The following is a 19,637-nucleotide window of genomic DNA, read 5'->3' on the forward strand; positions in this document are numbered from 1 at the left end:
GTATTGTTTGTACATGTATTAGTTATATGAGTATTGTTTGTACATGTATTAGTTATATGAGTATTGTTTGTACATGTGTTAGTTATATGAGTATTGTTTGTACATGTATTAGTTATGAGTATTGTTTGTACATGTATTAGTTATATGAGTATTGTTTGTACATGTATTAGTTATATGAGTATTGTTTGTACATGTGTTAGTTTTATGAGTATTGTTTGTACCTGTAGTAGTGATATGAGCATTGCTAGTATCTGTAGTAGCTACATGAGTATTGTTTGTACATGCAGTATTTATGAGTATTGTTTGTAAATGTATTAGTTATATGAGTATTGTTTGTACATGTGTTAGATATATGAGTATTGTTTGTAAATGTAAAAGCTATTTCAGAATTGTTTGTACCTGTAGTAGCTATATGAGCAGAGCCGGCCCTAACCAATATGATGCCCTAGGCAAGATTTTGCCTGGTGCCCTCTAGCACCGCCGCTAGTTCCACCTAAGACCCTGCACCCCTTTCCCATCACCCTCACCCATAGCGGTCCTCATTTTTGGTGCTCCTGGCCCCTATATTTTTAATAGGAACAGGGTGCACCTTCAGCGCACAACCCAAAAAGGGGCGTGTTCTTGCTGAGAGGGGCGTGGCCACACAATAGCACCCCCAATTCAAATTACGCCACACAGTAGTGCAACTTTATTCACATTTTATCATGCGATAGTGACCATTATTCACGTTACATCACACAGTAGTACCACTGTACCTTATAGATGTTACTCCTAACAGTAGTGCCCCTTATTCACATTAGTTACATCACACAGTATTGCTCCTTATTCACATTACACCACACCATATTGCTCATTATTCACATTAGACCACACAGTAGTGCCCTTTCTATGCGTACACAGTAGAGCACCTTATACACATAATGCCACACATTAGTAATGCATTTATACACATAATACCAGACAGCAATGCCCCTTACACACATGACACACATTATTGATGTCCTTATAAACAAACACTGTGGCTGTATCTGCATACGAAATGCTACGTTACAGTGATTTCCAGAAATATACTGTAACGTAACATTTCGTATGCAGATAGAGCCACATTCACACACAGAATATAGGCATACTGCATATCATTTTAATAAGCAGAAGCTGCTTGTGCCCCTAGGCATGCCAAATGCCCTAGGCTTTTGCCTAGTTTGCATATGCCTAGGGCCGGCTCTGTATCTGAGCACGGTTTCTACATTTAGTACCTATATGAGTAATGTTTGTAAATGTAGTAGGTATATAAGTACTGTTTGTACATGTAGTAGTTATATAATAATAATAATAATTTTATTTATGTAGCGCTCTTTCTCCAATAAGACTCAAGGCGCTTAACAACTACATAGCATAATATAGTACAGAAAATAATGAAGTACAGAACAGATTTTCATAGAATACAGAAGTATGAAGATACTAAAGGGACATTATGGAAATGCTGAGTAAACAGGAAAGTCTTGAGTCTACTTTTGAAGGATTCTATATTTGGGGCCACTCGCACTGTGCGGGGAAGTGAGTTCCATAGAGTCGGAACCGCATGACTAAAAGCTCCACCCCCAGATGAATGATGGGAGATTCTAGGTACTGCTAAAAGTCCTTCATCTATAGATCGCAGTAATCGAGTGGAGCAGTATGGGGTCAGGAGCTGCTTCAGTTACCTTGGGCCCTGGTCATGTAGAGCTTTGAAACTCAGTAAGCCGATTCACCATCTTTACAGGAAGCCAGTGAAGGAAGTAGAGAATTGGTGTTATGTGGATAGAGCAGGGCTGGTTGGTTAACAGCCTGGCAGCTGTGTTTTGCACCAGCTATAAGTGGTGCAATTCTTTTGCTGGGAGACCTAAGTTGAGGGCATTGCAGTAGTCTAATCGAGATGATACAAATGCATGTATGACTTTTGGCAGATCATCTGAGGGAATTAAGTTCTTGATTCTGGATATGTTCCTCGGGTGAAAGAATGAGGATTTGATTGTGGTTGATATCTGATGTTTAAGTGTCAAGCCACCATCCATGACGACGCCAAGATTCCGCACACGATCAGTGGTTTATAATTCTGAATACCAGAGTGTAAGTCCAGTTGGTTGGCTATGCTGAGTCGCGTCCTTTAATGTTGCGGTCCTATCATAAGGACCTCTGTTTTATCCGGGTTCAGTCACAGCCAACTGGCACTCATCCACTCCTGTAGCTCGGCTAGACAGCCATTTAGGGTTGCTATTGGGTTATCAGTGCCCGGATCAAAGGACAAGTACAGTTGTGTATCATCTGCATAGCAGTGGTAGACCAGGCCATGGCACCTGATTATTTCACCCAATGGGAGCATGTATACGGCAAAAAGCATGGGGAATAGTATAGAACACCACATGGCAATGGCACTGATGGTGATGAGTATACTCCAGACGATACTCTCTGTGACCTGCCTGTGAGAAATGATTTGAACCAGCTTAGGACTGTGCCATCCAGACTACAGAAATTTATCAGTCGCTCAATCAGAAGCCCATGGTCCATGGTATCACATGCTGCAGAGAGATCCAGAAGGATTAATATTGAACAGTCACCTCTGTCTCTTGCCATCAGAAGATCATTTAACACACACACCAGGGCTGTTTCACTGCTATGTCTTCTCCTGAATCCTGATTGGAATGGATCATAGATATCATGGGTTGTCAGGCGGGTTTCCAGTTGATTTGCAACCACTTTCTCAATAACCTTTCCTAGGAAAGGAAGGTTTGATACCGGTCTATAGTTGGTCATGCAGTCAGGATCTAAATTAGATTTTTTAAGAAGAGGTCTAACAATTGCTTCCTTTAGGGATCCAGGAAAAATGCCTGTCTGCCAAGAGCATTGAACAATTTTTGCAAAGACAGGACCAATTATATCCACACAACCTATTAGAAGCTTGGTTGAGGCAGGGTCCAGATCACAGGTGGTGGGATGCAAAATTCGAGCAATTTCAGCAGTGTCCTTTACATCCACTGGATCAAAGCTGGTCCATGAAGGCAGGTGGCTTGTATTGGCAGAGTTTGTAGTTTGGCACTCCTTTGATGGCACTGTGGAGATTCCAGCCTGGATGGTGGATATTTTGGGGTATATGCAATTGCGGTCGAATTCCGGCTGGAATTTGACCGTTTTTGGATTCGACACAATTCGACAGGCGAAACCCTCCCGCCGGGACCCGAATTCGACATATTCAATAAATAACGGATTCGACAGTCCCGCTGTCGAAAAACGGACCAATTGACGAATAGTGGGCGGCCTGGATTCGACTTCATAGATGGCACAAAAGTGTTCAATAAATCCTGAAAAAAAATGCGTGGGGTCCCCCCTCCTAAGCATAACCAGCCTCGGGCTCTTTGAGCCGGTCCTGGTTGTAAAAATACGGGGGGGGGGAATGACAGGGGTTCCCCCGTATTTTAACAACCACCACCGTGCTCTGCGCCTGGTCCTGGTGCCAAAAATACAGGGGACAAAAGACATAGGGGTCCCCCGTATTATGCCACAGCCGGGGGACACTTTTATATAGGTCCCTGCGGCCGTGGCATTAAATCCCCAACTAGTCACCCCTGGCCGGGGTACCCTGGAGGAGTGGGGACCCCTTAAATCAAGGGGTCCCCCCCTCCAGCCACCCAAGGGCCAGGGTTGAAACCCGAGGCTGTCCCACCCCACCCCCATCCAAGGGCGGCGGATGGGGGGCTGATAGCCTTTTGTGTCAAAAAGAAGAATATTGTTTTCTCTAACGTCCTAAGTGGATGCTGGGGACTCCGTAAGGACCATGGGGAATAGCGGCTCCGCAGGAGACTGGGCACAAAAGTAAAGCTTTAGAACTACCTGGTGTGCACTGGCTCCTCCCCCTATGACCCTCCTCCAAGCCTCAGTTAGAATTTTGTGCCCGAACGAGAAGGGTGCACACTAGGTGGCTCTCCTGAGCTGCTTAGTGAAAAGTTTAGTTTTAGGTTTTTTATTTTCAGTGAGACCTGCTGGCAACAGGCTCACTGCATCGAGGGACTAAGGGGAGAAGAAGCGAACTCACCTGCGTGCAGAGTGGATTGGGCTTCTTAGGCTACTGGACATTAGCTCCAGAGGGACGATCACAGGCCCAGCCATGGATGGGTCCCAGAGCCGCGCCGCCGGCCCCCTTACAGAGCCAGAAGACAGAAGAGGTCCGGAAAATCGGCGGCATTGCTCTCAGCACACTTCACACTCCGGTCACTGAGGGTGCAGGGCGCTGGGGGGGGGGCGCCCTGAGACGCAATAAAAACACCTTGGATGGCAAAAAATGCATCACCTATAGCTCCTGGGCTATATGGATGCATTTAACCCCTGCCAGAATACATAGAAAAACGGGAGATAAGGCCGCCGATAAGGGGGCGGAGCCTATCTCCTCAGCACACTGGCGCCATTTTCCCTCACAGCTTCGTTCCCTGGCTCTCCCCTGCAGTCACTACACTACAGAAAGGGTTAAAAAAGAGAGGGGGGGCACTAATTACGCGCAGTATTAAATAAAACAGCAGCTATAAGGGGAAAAACACTTATATAAGGTTATCCCTGTATATATATGGCGCTCTGGTGTGTGCTGGCAAACTCTCCCTCTGTCTCCCCAAAGGGCTAGTGGGGTCCTGTCCTCTATCAGAGCATTCCCTGTGTGTGTGCTGTATGTCGGTACGTTTGTGTCGACATGTATGAGGAGAAAAATGATGTGGAGACGGAGCAGATTGCCTGTAATAGTGATGTCACCCCCTAGGGGGTCGACACCTGAGTGGATGAACTGTTGGAAGGAATTACGTGACAGTGTCAGCTCTGTATAAAAGACAGTGGTTGACATGAGACAGCCGGCTACTCAGCTTGTGCCTGTCCAGACGTCTCATAGGCCGTCAGGGGCTCTAAAGCGCCCGTTACCTCAGATGGCAGATATAGACGCCGACACGGATACTGACTCCAGTGTCGACGGTGAAGAGACAAATGTGACTTCCAGTAGGGCCACACGTTACATGATTGAGGCAATGAAAAATGTTTTACACATTTCTGATAATTCGAGTACCACCAAAAAGGGGTATTATGTTCGGTGAGGAAAAACTACCTGTAGTTTTCCTGAATCTGAGAAATTAAATGAGGTGTGTGATGATGCGTGGGTTTCCCCCGATAACAACTGATAATTTCTAAAATGTTATTGGCATTATATCCTTTCCCGCCAGAGGTTAGGGTGCGTTGGGAAACACCCCCTAGGGTGGATAAAGCGCTCACACGCTTGTAAGGGCTCTACCCTCTCCTGAGATGGCCGCCCTTAAGGATCCTGCTGATAGAAAGCAGGAGGGTATCCTAAAATGTATTTACACACATACTGGTGTTATACTGCGACCAGCAATCGCCTCAGCCTGGATGTGCAGTGCTGGGTTGGCGTGGTCGGATTCCCTGACTGAAAATATTGATACCCTAGATAGGGACAGTATATTTTTGCCTATAGAGCATTTAAAAGATGCATTTCTATATATGCGTGATGCACAGCGGAATATTTGCCGACTGGCATCAAGTCTAAGTGCGTTGTCCATTTCTACCAGTAGAGGGTTATGGACACGACAGTGGTCAGGTGATGCGGATTTCAAACGGCATTTGGAAGTATTGCCTTATTAAGGGGAGGAGTTATTTGGGGTCGGTCTTTCAGACCTGGTGGCCACGGCAACAGCTGGGAAATCCACGTTTGTACCCCAGGTCGCCTCTCAACATGAGAAGACGCCGTATTATCAGGCGCAGTCTTTTCGTGGACAAGCGGGCAAAAGGTTCCTCATTTCTGCCCCGTGACAGAGGGAGAGGAAAAAAGGCTGCAGAAATCAGCCAGTTCCCAGGAACAGAAACCCTCTCCCGCCTCTGCCAAGCCCTCAGTATGACGCTGGGGCTTTACAAGCAGAATCAGGCACGGTGGGGGGCCCGTCTCAATGAATTTCAGCGCTCAGTGGGCTCACTCGCAAGTAGACCCCTGGATCCTTCAGGTGATATCTCAGGGGTACAAATTGGAATTCGAGACGTCTCCCCCTCGCCGTTTCCTAAAGTCGGCTTTACCGATGTCTCCTTCTGACAGGGAGACAGTTTTGGAAGCCATTCACAAGCTGTATTCCCAGCAGGTGATAATCAAGGTACCCCTCCTGCAACAGGGAACGGGGTATTATTCCACACTGTTGTGGTACCGAAGCCGGACGGCTCGGTGAGACCGATTCTAAATCTAAAATCTTTGAACACTTACATACAGAGGTTCAAATTCAAGATTGAGTCACTCAGAGCAGTGATTGCGAACCTGGAAGAAGGGGACTACATGATGTCTCGGGACATCAAGGATGCTTACCTACATGTCCAAATTTACCCTTCTCACCAAGGGTACCTCAGGTTTATGGTACAGAACTGTCACTATCAGTTCAGACGCTGCCGTATGGATGGTCCACGGCACCCCGGGTCTTTACCAAAGTAATGGCCGAAATGATGATATTCCTTCGAAGGAAGGGAATTTTAGTTATCCCTTACTTGGACGATTCCCTGATAAGGGTAAGATCCAGGGAACAGTTGGAGGTCGGTGTAGCACTATCTCAGGTAGTGTTGCGGCAGCACGATTGGATTCTCAATATTCCAAAATCGCAGCTGGTTCCGACGACTCGTCTTCTGTTCCTAGGGATGATCCTGGACACAGTCCAGAAAAAGGTGTTTCTCCCGGAGGAGAAAGCCAGGGAGTTATCCGAGCTAGTCAGGAACCTCCTAAAACCGAGCCAAGTCTCAGTGCATCAATGCACAAGGGTTCTGGGTAAAATGGTGGCTTCCTACGAAGCAATCCCATTCGGCAGATTCCACGCAAGAACTTTCCAGTGGGACCTGCTGGACAAATGGTCCGGGTCGCATCTTCAGATGCATCAGCGGATAACCCTGTCACCAAGAACAAGGGTGTCCCTCCTGTGGTGGTTGCAGAGTGCTCATCTTCTAGAGGGCCGCAGATTCGGCATTCAGGACTGGGTCCTGGTGACCACGGATGCCAGCCTGCGAGGCTGGGGAGCAGTCACACAGGGAAGGAATTTCCAGGGCTTATGGTCAAGCCTGGAGACATCACTTCACATAAATATCCTGAAGCTAAGGGCCATTTACAATGCTCTAAGCTTAGCAAGACCTCTGCTTCAAGGTCAGCCGGTGTTGATCCAGTCGGACAACATCACGGCAGTCACCCACGTAAACAGACAGGGTGGCACAAGAAGCAGGAGGGCAATGGCAGAAGCTGCAAGGATTCTTCGCTGGGCGGAAAATCATGTGATAGCACTGTCAGCAATTCCGGGAGTGGACAACTGGGAAGCAGACTTCCTCAGCAGACACGACCTCCACCCGGGAGAGTGGGGACTTCACCCAGAAGTCTTCCACATGATTATAAACCGTTGGGAAAAACTCGACAGGTATTGCGCCAGGTCAAGGGACCCTCAGGCAATAGCTGTAGACGCTCTGGTAACACCGTGGGTGTACCAGTCAGTGTATGTGTTCCCTCATCTGCCTCTCATACCCAAGGTACTGAGATTGATAAGATGGAGAGGAGTAAGCACTATATTCGTGGCTCCGGATTGGCCAAGAAGGACTTGGTAACCGGAACTTCAAGAGATGCTCATGGAGGATCCGTGGCCTCTACCTCTAAGAAGGGACCTGCTCCAGCAAGGACCCTGTCTGTTCCAAGACTTACCGTGACTGCGTTTGACGGCATGGCGGTTGAACGCCGGATCCTGAAGGAAAAAAGGCATTCCGGATGAAGTCATCCCTATCCTGATCAAAGCCAGGAAGGATGTAACCGCAAAACATTATCACCGCATTTGTCAAAAATATGTTGCGTGGTGCGAGGCCAGTAAGGCCCGACGGAGGAAATTCAACTGGGTCGATTCCTACATTTCCTGCAAACAGGAGTGTCTATGGGCCTGAAATTGGGGTCCATTAAGGTTCAAATTTCGGCCCTGTCAATTTTCTTCCAAAAAGAACTAGCTTCAGTCCCTGAAGTTCAGACGTTGTAAAAGGGGTACTGCATATACAGCCTCCTTTTGTGCCTCCAGTGGCACCTTGGGATCTCAATGTAGTTTTTGGGTTCCAAAAAAGTCACATTGGTTTGAACCACTTAAATCTGTGGAGTTAAAATATCTCACATGGAAAGTGGTCATGCTGTTGGCCCTGGCCTGGGCCAGGCGCGTGTCAGAATTGGCGGCTTTATCCTGTAAAAGCCCTTATCTGATTTTCCATTCGGACAGGGCGGAATTGAGGACTCGTCCTCAGTTTCTCCCTAAGGTGGTTTCAGCGTTTCACCTGAACCAACCTATTGTGGTGCCTGCGGCTACTAGGGACTTGGAGGACTCCAAGTTGCTAGACGTTGTCAGGGCCCTGAAAATATATGTTTCCAGGACGGCTGGAGTCAGAAAATCTGACTCGCTGTTTATCCTGTATGCACCCAACAAGCTGGGTGCTCCTGCTTCTAAGCAGACTATTGCTCGTTGGATTTGTAGTACAATTCAGCTTGCACATTCTGTGGCAGGCCTGCCACAGCCAAAAATCTGTAAATGCCCACTCCACAAGGAAGATGGGCTCATCTTGGGCGGCTGCCCGAGGGGTCTCGGCTTTACAACTTTGCCGAGCAGCTACTTGGTCAGGAGCAAATACGTTTGTAAAATTCTACAAAATTGATACCCTGGCTGAGGAGGACCTGGAGTTCTCTCATTTGGTGCTGCAGAGTCATCCGCACTCTCCCGCCCGTTTGGGAGCTTTGGTATAATCCCCATGGTCCTTACGGAGTCCCCAGCATCCACTTAGGACGTTAGAGAAAATAAGAATTTACTTACCGATAATTCTATTTCTCGTAGTCCGTAGTGGATGCTGGGCGCCCATCCCAAGTGCGGATTGTCTGCAATACTGGTACATAGTTATTGTTACCAAAAAATCGGGTTATTGCTGTAGTGAGCCATCTTTTCTAGACGCTCCTCTGTTATCATGCTGTTAACTGGGTTTAGATCACGAGTTGTACGGTGTGATTGGTGTGGCTGGTATGAGTCTTACCCGGGATTCAAAATCCTTCCTTATTGTGTACGCTCGTCCGGGCACAGTATCCTAACTGAGGCTTGGAGGAGGGTCATAGGGGGAGGAGCCAGTGCACACCAGGTAGTTCTAAAGCTTTACTTTTGTGCCCAGTCTCCTGCGGAGCCGCTATTCCCCATGGTCCTTACGGAGTCCCCAGCATCCACTACGGACGACGAGAAATAGAATTATCGGTAAGTAAATTCTTATTTTTTGTAGCAGAACTACAAGTCCCAGCAAGCCTCCCCCGCAAGCTGGTACTTGGGGAACCACAAGTACCAGCATGCGGGGGGGAAACGGGCCCGCTGGTACCTGTACTTCTACTACAAAAAAAATACACAAATAAAAACAATACACAGACACCGTGACAGTATAACTTTATTACATACATGCACACCAACATAAACACATACTTACCTATGTTGACACGAAGAGTCGGTCCCCTTCTCCACGTAGAATCCACGGGGTACCTGTTAATAGAATTATACTCACAACAATCCAGTGTAGATCGGTCCTCTTCTTTGTTTGTAATCCACGTACATGGTAAAAAAAAAAAACGAAGAACCCGAATCCACGCACTGAAAGGGGTCCCATGTTTACACATGGGACCCTTTCCCTGACTGGTGGGACCCCCCGTGACTGCTGTCAAAGAGGGTCCCTTCAGCCAATCAGGGAGCGCCTTCATCAGTCTGCAGGCATGCTGGCTTGCAAAGCATCTCCACTGTGCGGAAAAGTTGAGCTGGCCTATTGTTTGCTGCCGTGATCTCATTTGACAGGAACTGTGATTTCTCTTACGGGTGATTGTCGATTGATATTCTTTGTTATGCTTTATTAGTTTTCTTTTGTCATCCACTAGGTTAGTCTTCCTCCATATTGTTGTTTGGACATATACAGTAGTAGCTCTATGAGTACTGTTTGTACATATAGTACCTATATGAGGATTGGCTGTACCTGTAGTAGCTACATGAGTATTGTTTGTACCTATAGTAACTTTATGAGTACTGTTTGTACATGCAGTAGGTATATGAGTATTGTTTTTACATAATGTTGTTATATGGGTATTGTATGTACATGTAGTAGCTATGTGACTATTGTTTGTACTGTACATATTGTCGTTATGGTATGCATTTAACTTACCGCCCGTCAGGATCCCAGCGGTCGAAATCCCGACGACAAAATCCCAGCGGGTACAATACTGCTACTGCCCATCGTTATATGAGTATTGTGTGTGTGTGTGTGTATATATATATATATATATATATACAGGTTGAGTATCCCATATCCAAATATTCCGAAATACGGAATATTCCGAAATACGGACTTTTTTGAGTGAGACTGAGATAGTGAAACCTTTGTTTTTTGATGGCATAATGTACACAAAACTTTGTTTAATACACAAAGTTATTAAAACTATTGTATTAAATGACCTTCAGGCTGTGTGTATAAGGTGTATATGAAACATAAATTAATTGTGTGAATGTACACACACTTTGTTCAATGCACAAAGTTACCAAAAATATTGGCTAAAATTACCTTCCGGCTATGTGTATAAGGTGTATATGTAACATAAATGCATTCTGTGCTTAGATTTAGGTCCTATCACCATGATATCTCATTATGGTATGCAATTATTCCAAAATACGGAAAAATCCCATATCCAAAATACCTCTGGTCCCAAGCATTTTGGATAAGGGAGACTCAACCTGTATATATATATATATATATACTAGGTGCTTCATCGCGCCCTACGGGCGCTCTTCACACCGTCGCAAGGGGCTACGCCCCCTTAACCCTTGCATGCCTTTCTGGGGTTTAATATTTGTATTATATGGAGTATTACCTGCATTCCTTTGTTAGTGGTTAAATATTGCACAATGAAAGGGCGTGCGATGGTGAAGGAGGCGCAGCCCCTTGCGACGGCGTGAACAGCACCTGCAGGGCACGATGTACAGAATGTAGCGGGTGCGGGGGGGACTGCGGATGGTGTCTGTAGATGCTGCGGGTGGAGGGGAGGCAGAAGTGGGGGTGGGGCCCGGATGGGGAAGGTTCGGGAGGTGCTGCGCGTGGGGGAGGGGCAGAGGAGTGGGGGATGCAGATGGGGGAGGGGTCCGGAGGCACTGAAGGTGGGGGAGGGGCAGGGGTGCCACGGGTGGGAGAGGGGCAGGTGTGGGGATGTTGTGGATGGATGAAGGGTTCCGGAGGTGCTGTGGGATGGGAAGGGACGGGAGTGCCGGGGGTGGGGTAGGGGACCGCAGGCACCATGGGTAGGGTAGGGGCAGGTACGGGTGTTGCGGCGGATGGGAAAGGAGGTCCGGAGGTGCTGCAGGTGCGGGGGTGCCATTGGTGGGGGAGGGGTGGGTGAGGGGGGGACCGCTGATGGAGGAGGGTGTCTGCAGATGCTGCGGGTGGAGGGGGGCAGGTGTGGGGGGAGACATATAAGGGGGGTGAATGGTGGAAGGGGCCTGGAGGTGCTGTGGGTAGTGAAGGGGTGGAGGAGTGGGAGCCACGGGTGGTGTAGGGGGTCTGGAGGCACAGTATGTGGGGGAGGGGTGGAGTGCTGCATGTGGTGGAGGGGAAGGTGCGGAGGTGTGGTGCATTGGGGAGAGGTCTGGAGGCGCTGCGGGTACTGTATATGCCATAAAAGGTAGTTGGAGGGTATGCAGTAACAGGGCCAGGACAGGGGTGACAGGGTCAGTACAGGGTTGACGGGGCCAGGACAGGGGTGACAGGGTCAGAACAGGGATGACGGTGCCAGGACAGGGGTGACGGGGCCAGGACAGGGGTGACGGGGCCAGGACAGAAATGATAGGGACAGAATAAGGGTGACAGGGCCAGGATAAGGGTGAAAGGGCCAGGATAAGGGTGGCAGGGCAAGGCCAGGGGTGACAGGGACATGACAGAACACAGGGCACGGGAGAGATTGGTATTAGGGACAAAACAGTGGTGACAGACAGATGTGTCTTACCGGAGTCACTGCTGCTGGCTGCTGCTGTTCCACTCCAACCTGTTGGGATCTGCTGCTGCTGGAGACTTGGCATGGCTGACTCTCTCAGGCTGGATTCCTGCTTCCTCTGCCCGTCCGCATCCCTCCCCCCCTCCTCAGTCACACACCGCAGACCTCGCGCAGCTGCCGGGCACTGTGGTAAGGTGAGACTGGAAATGACTGGTTAGCCCCCAGGAGATGCTGCGGCTGAAGGGAGGAGGGGGTCATAGCATGCACGTGGCGCGGACCTCACGGCTTCCGGGCACTGTGGTAAGGGGAGACTGGGAGTGACTGGTTAGCTCCCAGGAGACGCTGCGGCTGGAGGGAGGAGTGGGTCAGAGCCTGCAAGCAGCTCGGATTTCTGTAGCGCTACCCGCCAGCTAAAGTGTGTGAAGGAGCTGGGTGCACCTCACTGCGGGTGGCAGTGCTGCAGCTAGCGGTGGGGTTGCTGGGGCTGGAGATAACAGAGGCAGTACGGAACCTGCACAGCGGCAGGTGCCCCACTAAACTGCAGCTTAGAAGCGTGGAGTGTGCCAGAAAGTGACGCTCCTCCGCACCAGAGAGACCCTGCTGAGTATGCTGATGTGGGGGGTCAAGCACACAGTGAGCCGGTGCCCGTCTGTCTGTATGACATACCCCTCACACACCCCCATACCTCCCAAATGTCCCGATTTTCGCGGGACAGTCCCATTTTATGGGGGCTGTCCCACTGTCCCACCCGCGGGTCGCAGGGGGGGTGGGGGCAGGGGATACGTACCGTTGGCCCCATAGTTTTAGGGGGCCCCCCGGCTGGAGTAGCTCTGTTCCAGCTCAGAAGCCCCCCCCCCCCCGTCCTGCCAGCAACAGCGGCAGCATTTGTGCTACAGTCAGCACACGCTGCTGCATATTGGCAGGTCTGTGGTGTTGCAGGGAGGCAGCAGCCTCCCTGCTTTCTTCTCCCTGTGCGGGTGTGTAGGGGGGAGCGACCACCTCCTCTGGATTTAGCCCTAGCTGAGGGGCCAAAATCCCATCATAAAAATAAAAATCGAAATTTGCATAAGGGGGCGTGGCCACGCGAGCCGCGATTAGGCCACGCCCCTAACCCACAGCAGGCACAGCAATGAGATAGGGCTCCCCTGTCACAAGTGCCCTGGGCCCCCCGGACTCATAATCAGCCCCTGGGAGCATGCCAGCAGCTCACAGAGCGCTGGGCATGCTCCCTCACTGACGAAAACGGGGCCCTCCCGTGAAGCCACGCCCCCTTTTCGCCGAGTGTGTTTCCCTCCTTCTGCCTGGATAAAGCTCCTGCAGAAAGCTGGGAGGTCTGCACCCCTGCCTGTGCCATGCCCAATGCCCATGCTATCTGCTTCTGCTCCTAGTCTCCTGTAGATCTGGCCAGATCTCTGTGACTCATTTGACTAACTCCGCCCAGTGTTGTAACTCCGCCCAGCGTTAGCAAATGAATCACAAGGTCACAGAATAGGGCTATTATATAGGAGATATATATATATATGTAGTAGCTTAGTCTTTAGTCTTCCTTAGTTTCCGTGACATAAATTTGAACATTTGTTTTACTCTCCATTCCAGGAGTTTACTAAGGAAGAACCTCGTGGCGACCTGGATGTCCTCATCCTTCCCCAGCTGGAGCATTGCAGTTCTGTGAAGATGAACACATGGCTTGGTGAATTTATTGCAGTTCTTGATCTCTTCTTCCTCCAAAGTTTTCGTTCATACAGTGACTGTAATATTTTTCCTGAATCCCTGCCCAGTCTTCCCCTTACTCTCCTTTCTCCTTGTGCCTCCCACCACTCCACATCTATCAGTCTCTCCTTTCTCCTTGTGCCTCCCTCCTTCTCCACATCTTATCAGTCTATTCCCTGCCCAGTCTTCCCCTTACTCTCCTTTCTCCTTGTGCCTCCCTCCTTCACATCTTTCAGTCTCTTCCCTGCCCAGTCTTCCCCTTACTCTCCTTCTCCTTGTGCCTCCCTCCTTCTCCACATCTATCAGTCTCTTCCCTGCCCAGTCTTCCCCTTACTCTCCTTTCTCCTTGTGCCTCCCTCCTTCTCCACATCTATCAGTCTCTTCCCTGCCCAGTCTTCCCATTACTCTCCTTTCTCCTTGTTCCTCCCACCGTCTCCACATCTTATCAGTCTCTTCCCTGCCCAGTCTTCCCCTTAGTCTCCTTCTCCTTGTGCCTCCCTCCTTCTCCACATCTATCAGTCTCTTCCCTGCCCAGTCTTCCCATTACTCTCCTTTCTCCTTGTGCCTCCCTTCTTCCTCACATCTATCAGTCTCTCCTTTCTCCTTGTGCCTCCCTCCTTCTCCACATCTATCAGTCTCTTCCCTGCCCAGTCTTCCCCTTACTCTCCTTTCTCCTTGTTCCTCCCTCCTTCCCCACATCTTATCAGTCTCTTCTCTGCCCAGTCTTCTCCTTACCCTCCTTTCTCCTTGTGCCTCCCTCCTTCTCTACATCTATCAGTCTCTTTCCTGCCCAGTCTTCTCCTTACTCTCCTTTCTCCTTGTGCCTCCCTCTTTCTCCACATCTGTCAATCTCTTCCCTGCCCAGTCTTCCCTTTACTCTCCTTTTCTCCTTGTGCCTCCCGCGTCTCAGTCTTTTCTTCTTCTCTGTCTTCTGACACTCTCCTCTATGTCTAATATATAGGTATTGTGTACTGCTCTAAGGGTCTCCTTCTCCTGCTCGGTATTTTCCTGGCCTACGAGACAAAGAGCGTCTCCACTGAGAAGATTAACGACCATCGTGCAGTGGGGATGGCCATATACAATGTTGCTGTGAGTATTCAGAGTTAGGAGAGAGAGATAAATCCTGAGATGCCAGTGGACCTCTGTTTACATATACAATCATCTTGCACCGTATTGTAAGAAGGTGGCTCCAAAGGGAACCAGAGAGCACGAATACCCAACACTATACAAGAGATGTAAAGAGATGGTAAACTGGTTGGCTGATGGGAAATGGAGAGATGATACACACAGAGAGACCTCTAATTCCAACTAGCACAATGGTCACCTGACCTCACCCGTTTGTTAATGCTGACCATCCGGTGACCCCTTAGCTGCTCCTGCGTTATATTCATGAATTTCAGATTCTTCATCACCATCATGATTTGTGTTGAGAGTACTGATTGCATGACAACAAGGAACCTACTGGATGTATATTATATATAATATCAGGTCTTTTTTTAGGTAGTGTTTCCCCGAGGTTGCCTGATCCCTGTTCTTATCCCCATTTTTGTCTAGGTCCTGTGTCTGATCACTGCACCTGTCACCATGATCCTCAGCAGTCAGCAAGATGCCTCCTTTGCCTTCTCCTCTCTCGCCATTGTCTTCTCAGCCTATATCACACTGGTCGTGCTGTTTGTACCTAAGGTGAGAACCTTGTGGAACCAATCAGGTGTTTGCATTTGTTTTCTATAGAAAGATGCCAGCTAGAACTTGTTTGGTGGCTAAAGACCACAGTTGTCCTGGAAACTAATTATCATAACGTGCCCCACCCATACCCCATCCATGTTGCTGACATTTGACAGACGGGTTGTGACAGTTCTGTAACCATGGAAATAGCATATTTGACTGTTTGTTTTCACGGGGCAGCAACAACGGCGTAATGGTTAGTAGAGGTCATGGGTTCGATTCCCACCTGGTAGGGGTTATAGGGGTCTATTTACTAAGCCTTAGACAGAAATAAAGTACCAGCCAATCAGCTCGTAACTGCCATGTCAGAGGCTGTGTTTGAAAATGGCAGTTAGGAGCTGATTGGCTGGTACTTTATCTCTGCACTTTATCTCCATGCAAGGCTTAGTAAATAGATATGAATAGCTAGTAATAAATAAATAATAATGGTTACAATGGCAGATGGGCAGTAATTATCTGTTATATGGCATTGTGTCTTGCCGGTGAACCTGTGTAAGTTAGATACTAATTGATCAAGAGTGCAACTTTGACTTGCCGGTAGACTGCCCTCCATTCTCTGTCTGTTCCTTTAGAAATCTTCTCCAACTTCTGTCTTTTGAATATACAAAATTTGCTGATGTACTCTGAGACTTCGACCATTAAATTTTAAATTGATTGGGCAAGGAATGTAAGACCTAGAAGATCATGTCTACCATCACTGTACTGGAGTGCAGGGGCATTTATCAAGGGTTGGGTATGGGTGACCTGCGGTTGGGATACTGCCGGTCACCATACCAATGCCGGGATCCCACAGTGGGAATAGTCCCTGTCAGTTGGCATGCCGACTGTCGGGATTTCACCCGGGTGGGATTCCGGCATAACCGCATCCCTTTATCAATAAGTATTCGGTCCATTGTATAAAGCCCTGTATTGACTGTGGAAGGCTGGACAAAAAAAAAACACCAAAATATGCTACTGTTTTCCACTCATTTGCACTTGTTTGATTGGAGGAGCCTCGATATTCCCAAGACACATTGACCAATCTCATCCCCTTAGAAGAGGTGTTTGTAACAGTGGACTATTTGCCAAGGTTGAGAAACGGGTCTTTGAATAAAAGCAGATTTCATTCTATGGACACATTATCTGGCCTTCAAATAGATCCTGAAGTAGTCCCTGGAGTACTTAGCTGGCCACAAACCAGAATCTGCACAATACTTTCTAGCTTTTTCCAATTACTGCTAGAAGCCATCACAGTTCTCAGCAGAAACGAGGCTAGATGTTGTGTTTGGCCTCCAGAATCAGCGTCTCCTTCCAGCTCACTAAGTAAGTCTTTTATTTAGCTCTGGTGCTGAGACACCCTAAAGCTATTCTACCATTTTATCTTAAGCTATCTTCGATCAGTCCTATGTCTGCGCAGCAATCTAGGCCGACACCAACCATGTGGAAATTTTCATCTACCAGGAAGAACTACTCTATTAGTGACAGAAAATAAATGTTTAGCTGTTACACTTGCCTTAAAGGAATGGAAATATAAAATAAGCATTTAGCATTAACCATTACAATGTACGGTATTATTACTCTAAACAGCCCATAGATTCAATCATAGGCCTGTCAGATGGCTATTATTTTCTAACCCTTTCCTTTTCTTTCTTCCTTTTTCTTCTTCTTTTTCTTCTTCTTCTTTTTCTTCTTCTTCTGCTTCTTCTTCTTCTTCTTTTCCCTTACCTTCTCTTCTGTTACCGTACATTCTCTTCCCTTTCCTTCCTTCCCTTCTCTTCTGTTACCTTACCTTCCCTTTCCTTCCTTCCCTTCTTTTCCCTTTTTTTCTTTTTCTTCCTCTTCTTTTCCCTTTCCTTTTTATTTCCCTTTAATTCTTTTATCTTACCTTTCCTTCTCTTCCATTCTTCCATTTCCTTTCATTATCTACTCTTCACTTTGTCTTCTCCTTTCCTTTTCTTTCTTCCCTCTTGTTCTCTTCTTCACTTTTCTTCCCTTTCCCTCTATGGTCTATTCTTCTCATTCTTCCTCTTCTTTTCCCTTTCCTTCTCTTAACCTACCTTTCTTTTTCTTCCTTGTACTTGCCTTCCATTTCCTTCCTACCCTTTACTTCTCTTTCATATTCTTCCTTCCCTTTACTTCTTTTCCATTTCCTTCCTTTCCTTTCCTTCCATTATCTTCCCTTTCCTTATCTTCCACTTCCTTTCATTTTGTCTCATATCTTTCATCCTTTTCTTTCTTTCCCTCACTTTTTTTCCTTCCTCCTATTTTCCTTCCCTTTTCTTCACAAATTATACATAATTTTTTTTACTTTTATTGAAAAGACATTGAAGAAAATGTACTTCTCGGTGATGTCCAAGGACATTCTACTCTCCCATCTTTCAAATAAATGTACTCCTGACTTTATTGAAGATGGTGAGATTGTCCTTCATCCCTGGACTTCTTAATGATTTCTGCAGTGTAGGTATAACTCTGTGGTGATGACACATGAAGATCAAAGAATTGCTTCGCAGAGGCCAAATCTTTTGAAATACTGTATGGGACTTGAGTCTGTGCTGCAGCTCAGTTAAAAAATCAAATAGGGGGCCACACCAACTGCCAGTGAGTCAGTTTGAAATGACAGTTGGTGACAGTTGGTGTGGCTCCCGTATTTGAAATTTGAACTGACCTGCAGCCCCTCCTCTTGAGCCACTACTGGAGGTGTCTAGGCTCAGTGACATCATTGACCCCTGACACATTAATGTAATTAAGCCCATCGCCTCACTAATTCCCACCAACAAAAACTAGCAGTGAGGTGGGGAGGTTAAGCTTTTTTCCTTCTCTGAAATCCTACATTGATGAAGATGTGTCCCAGTCGCGCGTAGTAGTTTGGAAGTAAAAGCTGAGGACGAGTCCCACTCTTCCTAAGCATCGAAGAAGGGTGTAGACGATTTTGTCTCAGCCTATGCTCTCTGGTCTTCCTCTAACTGTTGCAGGTAAAAAATGGGTCATATATCTGTGGACATGATCAGGCATCCTCCACCCTATAGCAATATCACAATTGGTGGACTTCCGGTTCCGGGTTGATGGCGTGAGGCAGCACTCCCTGGAGCTCCGCCACGACCCACCAACAAACACCTTCTAAAGGCTCGTAATAGCCTCTATTTGCCCAGCCTGGCACTCGCCCTCACACCCGCAGCCCCATGGATCGTTTTGTGACCCCGGTGACCACATCGGGCGCGCAGTCACAGCGCCTGGAAAAACGGCGCGCTGCGGGGACAATGACTCCGGAGGCCGGCCCTGATCCTGTTTCCCCAGCACCAAAGAAGGTGGCAGCAGTGGTGGTGCCTTTGTCGGAACGTGATGCAGACGCGCCGGTATCGTATGCCGACGTGGTCGACGCTATCCGGTCCACCATGACCCCTCTCCTCACTCAGGCAGTAGCTGATATCACCCAGCAACTGCAGCAGCTGCAAAGCAGAGTGACTCGCACTGAAAATCAATTAGGAGCTGCCATGCATAATGTTGATGAAATACAGCAGGCTGTGAAATCTTTAACTTCTGACAACTATCACATTTGGAATAAGCTCGATGATATCGAGAACAGATCGAGGAGAAATAACATCAGGCTTGTGGGCCTACCTGAATCTGTAAAAGGCCCGGCACTTGCACACTTTGTCCGAACCACGCTTCCCACCCTCCTAGGAATTGAACAGGAATGTCGGGACCTGGTGATTGAGAGAGCGCATCGAGTGGGCCCGGCTCCCACCCCAAATAAGCCTCGCCCGAGGGTCACGTTATTCCGATGCCTTAATTTCCTACACAAGTCAGCCTTTTGGTCGGCATCGCGACGCATCAAAGATCTGCAATGGGAGGGTCATAAACTTTTTATTTTCCAGGACTATTCTGTGGAGCTGACGAGGGCCCGGAAAGCCTTTTCGCCCATTTGCTCTCAACTCGTAGCGGAGGGCCGCAAATTTGGCTTGCTCTATCCAGCCCGTTTACGCATATATGATGGATCCTCCTATAAGGACTTCCTTTCCCCAGCAGATGCTCATGCCTTCCTAGGCGAACTTTCTCGTCCCCAGGAAACAGACATCAGCGATCTCCCAGCCGCTGCGTCAAATTGAAGGTTATATTCCTCTATCACACGTGTGAGCCACTGTAGCTTGACTCTGAATGGCCCCAC

The 19,637-nt window shown here is 48.1% G+C and overlaps 1 protein-coding gene across 3 annotated transcripts in view; it reads left to right on the top strand.

Moving 5' to 3' along the window:
* The window catches only part of GABBR1 (gamma-aminobutyric acid type B receptor subunit 1), a 236,394-nt gene that overhangs the window by 203,093 nt on the left and 13,664 nt on the right, over window positions 1-19,637 (top strand). For all 3 annotated transcript variants that reach the window (XM_063938299.1, XM_063938300.1, XM_063938301.1), the window contains 3 exons: window positions 13,655-13,748; window positions 14,730-14,857; window positions 15,323-15,451. In XM_063938299.1, coding sequence (XP_063794369.1) covers window positions 13,655-13,748; window positions 14,730-14,857; window positions 15,323-15,451 — 351 coding nt within the window. The remainder of the gene's footprint in view (window positions 1-13,654; window positions 13,749-14,729; window positions 14,858-15,322; window positions 15,452-19,637) is intronic.

The sequence above is a fragment of the Pseudophryne corroboree genome, chromosome 8 (assembly GCF_028390025.1).
Source record: "Pseudophryne corroboree isolate aPseCor3 chromosome 8, aPseCor3.hap2, whole genome shotgun sequence".
Taxonomy (NCBI): domain Eukaryota; kingdom Metazoa; phylum Chordata; class Amphibia; order Anura; family Myobatrachidae; genus Pseudophryne; species Pseudophryne corroboree.